This window comes from Musca vetustissima, unplaced genomic scaffold (genome assembly GCF_032173495.1).
Source record: "Musca vetustissima isolate MV318-11 ecotype Yass unplaced genomic scaffold, APGP_CSIRO_Mvet_v1 utg17160, whole genome shotgun sequence".
NCBI classification, from domain to species: domain Eukaryota; kingdom Metazoa; phylum Arthropoda; class Insecta; order Diptera; family Muscidae; genus Musca; species Musca vetustissima.
This window is the reverse complement of record NW_026878655.1, coordinates 42,506-55,945: the sequence shown is the minus strand read 5'-3', so window position 1 is coordinate 55,945 and position 13,440 is coordinate 42,506. Positions and strand designations below refer to the sequence as shown.

At 31.7% G+C, this 13,440-nt stretch overlaps 1 protein-coding gene across 1 annotated transcript in view; it reads right to left on the bottom strand.

Moving 5' to 3' along the window:
- Window positions 1-1,691: 1,691 nt before the first annotated feature.
- Window positions 1,692-13,440, bottom strand: part of LOC133323431 (cullin-associated NEDD8-dissociated protein 1) — a 38,717-nt gene continuing 26,968 nt past the window's right edge. The window contains exons 4-5 of the mRNA XM_061532357.1: window positions 1,884-2,030; window positions 1,692-1,819 (exon numbers count right to left, since the gene is read on the bottom strand). Of these exons, the coding sequence (XP_061388341.1) occupies window positions 1,692-1,819; window positions 1,884-2,030 (275 nt within the window). The remainder of the gene's footprint in view (window positions 1,820-1,883; window positions 2,031-13,440) is intronic.

Below are 13,440 nucleotides of genomic sequence, written 5' to 3'. Positions count from 1 at the left end.
TTTTTTATTGACCCTCCAGCTATACGTAACACATTACTGCAGCATTTGACATTTTAAGCACCGTATTCCATGAAATGGGACAATAATATATTACACGTACCTTCATTTTTAACAGATTTTATACGAAACTGTTCTTATTTGACGCCGTTCAATTGGTCTAAGTCAGAGCACCGGTGAATAACACTGAAGGTGTAGAAGAAAATACAACGTCATGTCCATGAAATGGGACAATAATATATTACACGTACCTTCATTTTTAACAGATTTTATACGAAATTGTCCTTATTTGACGCCGTTCAATTGGTCTAAGTCAGAGCACCGGTGAACAACACTGAAGGTGTAGATGAAAATACAACGTCATTCAGTGACCGACGGCGTTCAGTGAGGAACGTCTTGCAGAGACCGACTGCGTTTAGTAAACAAAATCGTTCAGTGAACGACAATAATACGAACGGAACTATGTCATTCACTCGTTCAGTGGACTGACTCGTTCAATTGAACTAGATCGTTCACGAACTACACAAGCTTATTCTGAAAGAATTTTTATTGTATAAAGAAATTATTTTTAAGTTATTTTTTATATTTTTACATTATCTACAATCATACAAAACGTTGTTATTATTTGTTTTCGGTGGGAGGACTCTCGAGTTTCCCTTTTTGAAAAATAAGAGCGCGGACAAAATGTTCCAAAAAGTGAAAGTGTTTTACTCTAAGAGTGAAATCGACTGGAAATATAAAAATTATTTTTTCCGATCTGTGTGTTCGTTTGTGTATCTAGAGTAGCAAACGGTTTTCGATGTTGTTGTAGTAATCTGGTAATATAAGAATTTACTTTATACAATAATAAAAGTAGTTTGATTATTTAATATTTCAGAAGAGGTCAAAATGACCGATTTTAGGCAATATAGGTATAGTACATGTGAATACGGTGAATGAAAGAAGGGGAAATCAGCTACAATGATTAATAAACGTAGTTCTATGTGGTACAAAAAATCACCAAATTTTAAAAAGCTGTGTCATAATATACACAATTTTTTTGTACTTGAAATTGAAAAGCGGTCAAAATGACCGCCTTCGGCAATATAATGTTAATATGGGTAGCCATATATTGCCATGTAACAGCTTTCTATAAAGTAATATTTTCATTACAAAATTAACCATAAATACACAGTATACAGCTCACTGCAGTTAATTTTTTGCGTAGATATGTACCAAAATTTGCTATTATTGACATGTAATTTTACTGTGATCAGGAATATACATAGTTTCTGCAAAAATATTTTTTCTAATCATCTATGGGAAACCAAACCTGAAATACAAAATTCCTGTAGTTCCATTACATTGGAACTATGTGACATAGTTTCATATATTTCTGGAACAACAACATTCTCCCAGAAGATACATTGAATGTTAAAATATGGATATACATTGAAAATGTTCAATTCAATTACTCGTTTTCAAACATTATAAATTACATTTTGCGATTTCAGCAGACAGATGGCGGCTAGAATTTTACCTGAACATAGTTCGAGGTGTTGTATACGTAATTACTTACTGATGTCAATATACGTTATAATTTAATACAAACTATTAAATATTAATGGGGTTTATTACATTTACTGAATTATATTTCATTTAAACCCATAAGATGACTTTTAATTACTAAAAAAGTAAGTTAGTATATATAACATTTAGCTTTCATCCATTGAGAAATCCATGTTATTGGAAAGAGAGTCCTTCTGAACGTATTCGTATATTTTACTCAGCTCTGGAGACTCTTTTATTGATTTAAGAAAATCTGTCAGTTGCTGATTTTTTTCTGAAAAATCGACAATAATAAAATCTTACATCCAATTCAAAAAATATATAAATTATCACCATACCTGCTTTTGGTATTTTTGACAGCGCCCACACAGCACGTAGAGCAGAACGTTTTAGCTCATCTTGTTTTTCATATTCCTGTTTCACGGAATTAGCCTTCACCTTGTGTGTGCATGTATCCCGTAATTGTTGTATAAATTGATCTAGTCCTACAATTAACAAAATTAGAAAATATGTTGAATATATACGTTAAACGGCAATATTAAAAAAATACAAACATAATTATATTGCAAAAAACAATTAGATGATTTTGCTTTTTTATAAATTAAAGAAAATATAAATATATTGCGTTACCATAAACAGGAACAGTACATAATTAAAAAAAAAAATTAGTTTACCCATGTTTCCTATAAATATATTACGGATATTTTAAGCAATAAAATAAAATTGCATATGTAATAAAACAAACAATTCCAATTACTACTATCATAATTTAAAATTAAATAAGTACATAAATAATATTAAAGAACCAATATAAAGTGCGTCGAAAGAAGCGCATCGTAAATTTATGTTATTGTTCAAAAACGATACATAGCTTACGGGAATTTAGTATCTCATTATCTGCATAAAAGGGGTTATTTGGTCATTATTGCCAGATAATTAACCTGTTTAAAAAATCATTCCAATGGAAGTATCGTGAAGTTTAATGCTCTCCGCTTATGGAGTTGTAGGAACCAGGGCTTACAATGCAACTTCATTATCTGAATAAAGGTATCTCATTATCTGAATAAAAGGCATTACTGCGAGATAATTAACGAGTTAAAAAAGTCATTCTAATGCAAGTATCGTGAAGGTTAATGCACTCGGGTTATAGAGGTGAAGGGATAAGAAATATTGACATTATGACTAAATTAGCAAACGATCTGAATTTTTCGTCAGGAGCTTTTGTGCTGATCACGTAATTTACATGCGATCTTTTTTGTTAATACTAATCTGCAATACGACAACCTATTCATAACTCGTTGCAGACGAATAATCAGCCGATGGAGGTTTTTATGTTTGAATTTATGAAAAAATAATATTTTTAAAATTTTGTTAATTTTAATGTGTGATTTCAACTGGCAACGCCACTGAAATTAAACTTAATATAATTGGTCTGTTCCCGTACTGCAAGAATCTACTAGATTTTACTATTTTCTTCGATAACATAAAGGAAATTTCGTTATCGTAGTAAAAAGTAGTAGATTCTTGCACTACGGGAACAGACCATATGAATATAAACTTTATTCAGTTGCCGTCGATAAGACTGTTTTGACACTTCTTCAACTATAAATATTAGTTCCGTTCCAGAACCTAAAAGAATCTACTCATTTTACATGTTTTGCAACTTTTTACTCGAAAACCGTTCCTCATCCCACAAAACTGGTAAAACATTGAATCAAATTTAAGAGAGCACAAAACAAAATGGCGTTCTCTTTGTAAACTTTTTACACGAGAAATTTGGCCGAGCAAAAATGGTAAACAGGAATGCCTACTTCTGATTGGCTGTTACGTTGATTTTGAAGTATTGCCATCTAATTTTGGCATATTTACTAGATTTGCGTTCCCGAACTTTTCGAATTATTTTGTACTCTGAGAGCAATTTTGAAATGTTTCCCTTTTAATAGATTTACTATTAAAAAAGTAGGGGAGACTGGGGCACCTTCGGCACTTTTTTTTTTAGAGCTCTATATCTCAGTACTTATTCAACATATATAACAACTTTATGGCTGATTATTGTCCTCGGACACTTAATTATAAAAAATAGTACCAAAAAGATATAAAAAAATAGTATTAGTTAAAAAATTTTACAGTTTTGTAAAAAAGTCAAATTTGCCGAATGTGCCCCAACCCGGGGTAGCTTCGGCATTTGATGGGGCACATTCGGCATAGCCGGGCAATTGTCATCGCTATCAGTCTGGTTGAAATTCTGATCCTCTAAAGGCTCTATTTGGTTTTAATACGCCACACAATGTTTGAATTATAGGGCTTTATTTTCTAGCGGCGGACGTTTACATCTCAAGGCAGCACACACCATCAGAAATAGGGGTTTTTATGGCATTTCCGTCAAAACAAGCACGTTTGATCTCATATATGCAATTTCGAACCATATTAAAGGATTAGTTTTATAGACAAACTCAAAAACATTTTAAGGAAATAATATTGCATAATCTGTATATGGCCGAATGTGCCCCACTTTAAAATGCCGAATGTACCCCGAATGTACTTTTTATAGTTTTTTCATTTTTTCCGATCAGTTTAGTAAAAACATTATATTTTTAAATATTTCCATAATATTACACATCGTAGTTAACCACTTTTTAATAATATTGTCTTAAAAATTTGGAAAGTTCTATACACGAAATACTTACGAAATGGATTTGAAATATTACAGAAACATCTATAAAAATACAAAAACCCATGTATCTAAATAAGCTTATTAGCTAGAAATTTCAAACTTTGTGTCAGTTATTTATTTCAATATTCGATACCTATGTATCGAAACTAGTGATGTACGGTGAGAGCTTCATATCGAAAACGCAATTGCCGAAGGTGCCCCGATGCCGAAGGTGCCCCGATGCCGAAGGTGCCCCAGTCTCCCCTACTGGAACAGACCAAACAAAAAATTGAATAGAATATTTCAGAAAAAGTAATTATCAGCCTTATTCTGGATATTCGTTGGGAGATATCTCGCATGTAAAAAAATTTTCGCTTACACATTCTCGGCTTATTCTAAATGCATAGGGAGACGCAAAAAATGCGAGATGCGGATTCGAGTTTTCGAAAATGGTGGTTGAAAAAAAGATTTGTGTGGCCACATTTGAATTTAAGTAGCAATGTGTGTTGCCCCATTGTAATTTAATTGTGTAATATATTTCAATATTTTATTTATTGATTTTTAATTAAAAATGTTTACTTTTTATTGTTATTTAAACTTTATAACAATACAAATGTGAAATATCAATAATCCGCTGTATAAATGCCTTGTAATTAAAAGAAAATAAATTAAAGTTTAAAAATATGGCAACCTACAATATGGCACAGCTGTTCATTGTTTTGATGCAACAACTACAATAGATTACAAATAAAAGAACATTTTTATGATGGCAATAACACAACGAATAATGGGAAGAAATCTGCGATTGAATTAATTCACAGTTTATTATTTCACTACATACTTGTATGCCTTTTTATTTAATTTCGATATTTATCTCCCCAAATTCCTTAAGTGGCCAGTTATGATTTGCTCCTACTCCTTTATTTCTTCCTTCAAATCATGCACACGATAATTTTGAAAAAAAATATATATTTTTTGTTGCTTTATTTTTGTTCTTTCATAATTCTTATTTTTTTCTTGAGAAACAGATCCTCACCCAAAAAGTCTGTATTTCGCCTCCAAATGCATCAAACTCGACTTAAATATTCCTTATTACCTTCATACATTCCTTGGCAATATTTGGTTCAGCATGCATCGTTATCAATAGGATTTCCAATGACATTTTATTCGTTGTTTTCCAGTTAAAAAATTGCTTACTATCATTTATAATATTCTAAATCGTCATAGAATAATAATACCAAATACAGACGACAGCCTTAATTTGAATTAATATTTACCCCTGACAGACGATAGTTTCTGCATTTATGAATCAGTTTTTTGTTTCAAAACTATTGTTTGTCTGTGTGTAGAAAGAAAATATTGGCATTTGTTTACATTATTTTTTAGGATTACATCTTTATGAAAAGGATATATGCCAGACAGGAAGAATAACAGCTATAATGATGATAAAACTGCGCCCAATTCGACGGAATGTTGTATTTTGCCTTTATTTCTAATTTTTATTTTCATAAACGTTAACAAATTTGACAACAATCAATTTATTTTCTACAGCATTGCCATATTGAAATTGGTTAATTCAGTATAAATTCGGTTTGATTTTGTGCATTTACAACACATAAAAATGAGGATAATGTACAAGTTAATTTGAATTAAGGCTGTTAATGCAAATTAAGGCTGTCGTCTGTCTAGGCTATAAGTATTGTGTAAATATTTTTCATAAAAATATTTATTACTTATGTTTTTGTAGTCAGCTCCCTTTGAATTTATTCAGAATACCTAATTTTTCCCCAAAGCGGATTTTTTCGCTTTCGAACTTCATTCAGAATAAGGCGAAAGCGAGAATGCGAAAAAATTTCAGGAAAATGTTGTTCAGAATAAGTCGATGGGGAAGAGCGAGTAAATTCACGTGGGATTGACATAAGGCTGTATATCTTACAAGGTCAGTGAAACTATTATTTGATAATGAAAATGATGTTAAAGGTGTTAATAGATGCCATTAGATGGCATTTAAGAGATAAATCCATTGGAACTACCATCAGTTATGTGAGTAGATGCTTATGTTTAGAGAAATGTTCAATCAACTGCTCATTTTAGCTTGAAGGCGTATTTACGGCTACTAAAAGATGCCGTTGTGTACTTATTTGAAGCCTTAAACCCTGCTTTCCTAAAAGCCCGGCGGTCAACAGCAACTCCTCATCTCTCAAAAGTGTGTGCAGCTCTGACGTTTTTTGTGGAGGGAAGTTTTCAAAAGTTCCATGGCAACGACTCCAACCCTGACATGGCTCAACCCATAATGTCGGTGGTTTTGGCCGAAGTTATCCGGCTAATAGAGGAAAAAATGTGTAAGATTTGGATTGTTTCCAAATTAACAGAAGAGGAAAAAGGGAAGAATACAATTTTTTATTCGAAAACAAAGTTCCCGGTTGTTGTCGGATGTATTGATAAAACACACATACATATCATGGACCCAAAAAAAGATGTTCGCCACTCTCTGCCATTCATTTGGAATGCGTGTTGGTTGGCCATAGCAGTTAAGGTCTTCTGAAATGCCCTTCCACACATCATCGATAGTGGCTTTGGTTTGACCGAAAGTCCGCACGCCGCGTGCTACATTTGGGTGAGCTTCCATCCGGGCAATTAAGACCTTAAATTATTCTATTGTAGTAATATTAGCCATTATGGAAGCCTACAATTTTCAGTTATTATTTTTAAACACTAATAAGCAGCAACCAGAAATAAATGGTTGCCGAAAAATTTTATTTGAAGCAACTGAAGTTGACAACAATTGCCATTCATAATTCAAATTTGGCAACTGGCAACGCCACTAAACTATGGTTACCATACCATGTGTGTTGCCCCATTGTAATTTAATTGTGTAATATTTTTCAATATTTTATTTATTGATTTATTTATTATAAATGTTTACTTTTTATTGTAATTTAACTTTATAACAATACAAATGTGAAATATCAATAATTCGCTGTATAAATGCTTTGTAATTAAAAGAAAATAAATTCAAGTTTGAAAATATGGCATGTGAAACAGCTGTTCATTGTTTTGATGCAATTTGGTGCAACAACTACAATAAATTACAAATAAAATAACATTTTTTATGATGGCTAAAACACAACACACAATAAAGGGAAGAAATCTGCGATTTAATTAATAAATTCACAGATTATTATTTTACTACATAATTGTGTGCCTTTTTATTAAATTTCGATATTTTATCTCCCCAAATTCTTAAAGTGGCCAGTTATGTTATGATTTGCTCCTACTCCTTTATTTCTTCCTTAAAATCATGCACACGATAATTTTGAAATATATATATATATATTTTTTTTTGTAGCTTTATTTTTGTTCTTTCATGCAGCCTTATTCTGGATGTCAATTCCACGTGAATTTACTCGCTCTTCCCCATCGACTTATTCTGAACAACATTTTCCTGAAATTTTTTCGCATTCTCGCTTTCGCCTTATTCTGAATGAAGTTCGAAAGCGAAAAATTCCGCTTTGGGTATTAGGTATTCTGGATTACAGGGAGTAGGAGAATGAGATGAAATGTTGTGCGAAATTTTTCGCTAATAAATTCAAAGTGAGTTGACTACAAAAACATAAGTTATAAATATTTTTATGAAAAATATTAACACAATACATATTCTATGACGATTTAGAATATTATAAATGATAATAAGCAAATATTTATCTGGAAAACAGCAAATAAAATGCCTTTGGAAATCCTATTGATAATGATGCCTGCTGAACCAAATATTGCCAAGGAATGTATAAAGGTAATAATGAATATTTAAGTCGAGTTTGATGCATTTGGGAGGCGAAAAACAGACATTTTGGGTGAGGATCTGTCTCTCAAGAAAAAAATATAGAAAAACCAAATTTGCCTAATGAGCCGCTTAACAGTGAAAACTTAAATACAAATTATGAAACAACCCAAAAAAACTACAAAAAAATATATATTTTTTAAATTATCGTTTGCATTATTTGAAGGAAGAAATAAAGGAGTAGGTAACTTTAAGAAGTTGGAGAGATAAAATATCGAAATTAAGTTAAAAGGCACACAATTATGTGCCTGTGTTTTTGCCATCATAAAAAATGTTCTTTTATTTGTAATCTATTGTAGTTGTTGTACCAAATTGCATCAAAACAATGAACAGCTGTTTCACATATCATATTGTAGGTTGTCATATTTTCAAACTATAATTAATTTTCTTTTAATTACAAAGCATTTATAAAGCAGATTCTTGATATTTCACATTTGTATTGTTATAAAGTTTAAACAACAATAACAAGTAACAATTTTTAATAAAATAATCAATAAATAAAATATTGAAAAATATTACACAATTAAAATACAATGGGGCAACATACATTACAACTTAAATTACAATATGGCAACACACATTACAACTTAAATTATAATATGGCAACACGAATCTTTTTTTCAACCACCATTTTCGAAAACTCGAATCCGCATCTCGCATTTTTGCGTCTCCCTATTCATTCAGAATAAGGCAAGAATGTGAAAGCGAAAATTTTTGTGCATGCGAGATATCTCCCAGCGAATATCCAGAATAAGGCTGATAATTTTTATTTAGGTTTTTCACTGTTAAGCGGCTCATCAGGCAAATTTGGTTTTTATTTATTTATAATATCAATACAAAAAGGAAGCCTAAGAGGCCTATTATACATGTATTGTTAGAAAAGATTCTATGCAATCAATAAGGAAATTCATAACTTAACTTAATTTAAGGGGACCCCCCATTCTCGGGGTCAAAAATTTTTTTGATTTTATTCGATTCTACACTAATTCAAGAATGTCTCTACAAAATTTCAAGTGAAAATCTCAAGAACTCTTGAAGATATAGCCGATTTATTCTGTCAGCATCAGGTGACGGCTAAAGGGCTTCTCAAACTTTAAATGCGTTTTTCTCTTTTGCGAATGGCGGACACGATAACTCAAAAACTAATAACCCAATCGATTTCAAATTTTTACACGTTTCTCTGTGAGTGTATAGCTATCGTATGAACTAGGATAAAGCCAATCGGTGAAGATCTTCCTTATTTTTTAACTTGGTTTTTGGTAAAAAATCGGCGATTTTCCAAAAATATTTTTTCAAAGTTCCGCCATTTTGTTAATTTTAGAGCGAAGTCAATAATCCTAGTTCATACGAGAGCCAGACATGTACTCTTTCTAACACCGTTGGAATTTTCGGATTCCGATGTTCCAGTGAGGAGTTATCATGCCCGCCATCAAAAATAAGGACTTTTCTTTAATTACAAAAAACAACAAAGCAATAACAAAAATTTTTTGTAAATTATTTTTCTTATTTTTTTAAATCTTCAAATATATATGTGCAAAGTTACAAACCTTAACAAGAATTGGTGTTGATTTACCAGCCCATTGAAAATCTTGAAAAATTAAAATGGGTGGGGTTCCCTTAAACGAAATTAAATCAAAATATAATATTTATAAGTGGCTCCCCAGCCATATGAATATTGTATATAAATTATTTTTAATCATGGGATAGCCCTATAGCAATCAGCCATTTATATGATTTATTTCATTGTAATGGGACCTTAGTTTTTGCTTAAATGTATGATAAGAGTATGAAAATAGTTTAAGACTGTTAGGAAGATAGTTCCAAATGCGATAGACACTAACAAGATATGAATGTTCATAAATTGAAGAGTGAACCAAAGGAATATCGATTTGAATATTACGCGTAGAACGAATAAAAGAAAACGAATTTGATAACATTTCAGGTTTTTGGGTTTTCATATCTTTATAAAAGTGCAATATTATTCTTTGGCAAAGATAAACTCTAAAGCTACAACCTAAAAATGCATAAGAGTACTCAATTGCACTAACGTAATCATATATATGCAAAGAGTACACATATCTTATAATTTTTCTGAATATTCTTTCTATTTTATCAATATTATATGACTAAGTTCCTGAATAAATTTCAATGTCGCAATCAATTAATGTCATCATTCAGGAAAAAACCAGTAGAATCCTTACAAATCTGGGGGTATATGCTCTAAGGCTATAGAGTCTTCTCAATATAAGACAAATTTTGTTTGAGAGAGCATTTATATGACTGCTAAAATTAAGGTTGGAGTCCAGTATAACTCCAAGACATTTCAGGGAATCAGTAAATTCATACAGTGCAGAATAACATATCTGACGATTTCTGGAATGGAAAATTATACATTTTTTTTACGGATTTATTTGAAGTTGATTGCGAACCATCAGATTATATATATTACATAGGTGGGAGTTAATGCTATATTCAGAAGAACCAGATTCAAATAATAGAAAAATGTCATCAGCAAAGACAAAGGGCTGGCGGCAAATCTGACTTTTTAAAAGATTTATTATATCATTGATATAAGAAAGAAAAAGTATGGGTCCCAAAACTGAACCTTGTGGTACTCCCGATGTCACACACCCAACACTAGAGCAGAATCCGTTTGTAGACACATATTGTCGCCGATCAAATAAATAAGAGAAAATTAACTTGCACGCAGTTTTTGAAAAATTAAAATTATCAAAAGCTTTCGTTAAATCCAACGAAACCATTATACAGCTTATATTATCATCCAACTTTTTTCTGATAGAGTCAGACAAAGTAAATAATGCAGATGTTGTGCTGTAGTTAGATCTAAAATCAAATTGATGTGGGCTAAAAGAAGAAAATAATCGATAATCGCCCATGTGACATGTTCCAAGAGTTTTTGAATTCCCATACTTTTTTAAATTCCCATGTTGTGCAAAATGGTGTGCTCAATTTCGAGCGAAAGTGCGGCTCGAAAGCATAGCTGTGTTCAATATGTTACGAAATGTGTTCAATAAAAAACATATGTTTCACTGGAATTTGCAATTTGTTTACGAACAAAATTAAGAAAAAATATGCCTGCTGGCTTATTAATTGCTCTGGTTTCTACCAGAAAAAGTATAATGATACTGGAACGTGTTAAAATAAGCATTTATGAATATTTTGAGAGAAGTGGGTCTATTCATAAACAAGGGTGCCATTCCCGAAAGCCTCCAGTTAGCAGGTACCTTAAGATTTCTGGCTGTTGGTGGGTTTCAGAGGGTAGTGACAAATGATTTAAATATAAGTGTTGATCGCACAACAATGTATAAAATATTGTGGAGAGTAATGAAAGTCCTGGAAGACAAAGTGTGTGCAAGCTGTGGACAGCTGCAGACCAGGATCCAGCCATGATTCTTTTATTTGGCATATGAATGCAGCTAGGCAGCATTAACAAGAGACATTTTCTGACGCCCTATAAACAAGTGGAGCATGGATCTTGTCGACATCGATATAATAAAGTGCACACATCTGCAAGAAACATTATTAAAAGGACTATTGGAAATCTTAAAAGTAGATTTTTTATAGATTCTATTTTTATTTTGATCATATGGTGGTTGAGTTGTCAGATTGATCTCAAAAATGTTACGCGCTGTTTTTGATAAAAGGAGCCCTTTTTTGTTTTCTTTAATTTTACTTTAAAAACTAATGTAAATACTGTATTTTTTAAATAAATATTGTAAAAACACGTTAAATATTACTTCAGCGTTCTTTTTCAACTAGTACGTGCTCAGAAAAACACGTACGATCTCATTTCGTTTTCAATTCACAAGGCTATATGTGCTCGAATTGTATTCCCAATATTTTTTTTGGGAATTCGGAATGGAGCACACCAAATTTGGGAAAATGTTTCACATTCGAGCAAACTCGAAATGCAGCACATGGGCGAATGTTCCAATATTTGACTTTTCATAATATTTTCAAGAATTTTAGACATTGAAGGAAGTATAGTAATTGGTCTAAGATTGTCATGATCAAAACTGCGATCTTTAGGCACAGGAACAACACGTCCAAGTTTCCAATCTGACGGAAATTCAGAAGTAGTAAGAATTGTATTTATGAAATGTAATAAATACGCAGAAATTAGTGGAAAAATAATTTTTATAAATTTTATAGGAACTAAATCATGTCCAACAGATTCAGATTTAACAGCGTTAGTGTACATAATCAAGTCTGTATGTGATATAGAGTTAAAAAAGAAGGAATTCTCACTTTCAGCAAACGTTTCAAAGTTGAAAGAATAATCATCACTAGTATTCATATTGCTAAGAAATTTATGTGCAATTCATATTGCTAAGAAATTTATGTGCAATAGCTTCAACATCAGCCTCTTCTAGCGCCACACTTTCGTCTCCGATACAACCTAACGAACGAATTTTCTTCCACATCTGAGAGTTGTTAACATTAGAAAAATGCTTATAGCCATATTCATAACGAGCTTTTCTGATGGTAGCCTTGGCCTTATTTCGTAAACGACAATATTCTTTCCAATTTTCCTCAGACGAATTTCGAAGAAATTGTCCGTATGCTTTATCTCTGGCTTTCCTTGCGTTTATTATACTTCTACAGTTCATCCAGGAGTTAAGTATGATTGTTTTTATTCTTATATTTGGAACACTGTTATGAAGGATGTTTATTGCACGATTTAATTCAGACAATTGTAAATCAACATTATTTGTGTGATAGATAGGCATTAAATCAATACCATCAAGCTGTTCAGACAAATCATCATATGTAAGGCGATTGTAATCTTTTATCTCGGCACATCCATTATTCAAGGTTGGAGAAAATTGAACAGACATATAAATAAAACTGTGATGGGAAGAGAAGAAAGGAAGTTGTAATTGATTTTTATGGGCAACACAGCATGGATCACTAACCAAAAAAGAATCTAATAATGAAGTACTTTTAATTGGTATATGGATATGTGTCGGTAAACAGTTATGTATAGGATGTAGTCCACATCTTGATGCAAGTGATCGGAAATTGTATGATTTGCTAGGATTAAAAAGATTATAGTTAAAATCCCCCATAACAACTATGTTGGAATAACGACCAAAAATATTAGCATGAGCAATTTCAAAATCTTCAACTGAACCATTAGGCAAATAAACAACGCCAACGACAATTGATGAGTCTTTTCCAAAAACCTCCACAAACAATGATTCGCATTTGCCGTATTGTACACCACGGAAAATAACTTTAAAACGTAAAGCATTGGATATATAGAGACATACACCACCAGCTCTGTGAGGAAACAGCTAATTCGGTCATTTCTGATTAGTTTATAATTAGGTATCATTAACGAGCTTGAAAAAACATTGGGTTTAAACCACGTTTCAGAAAT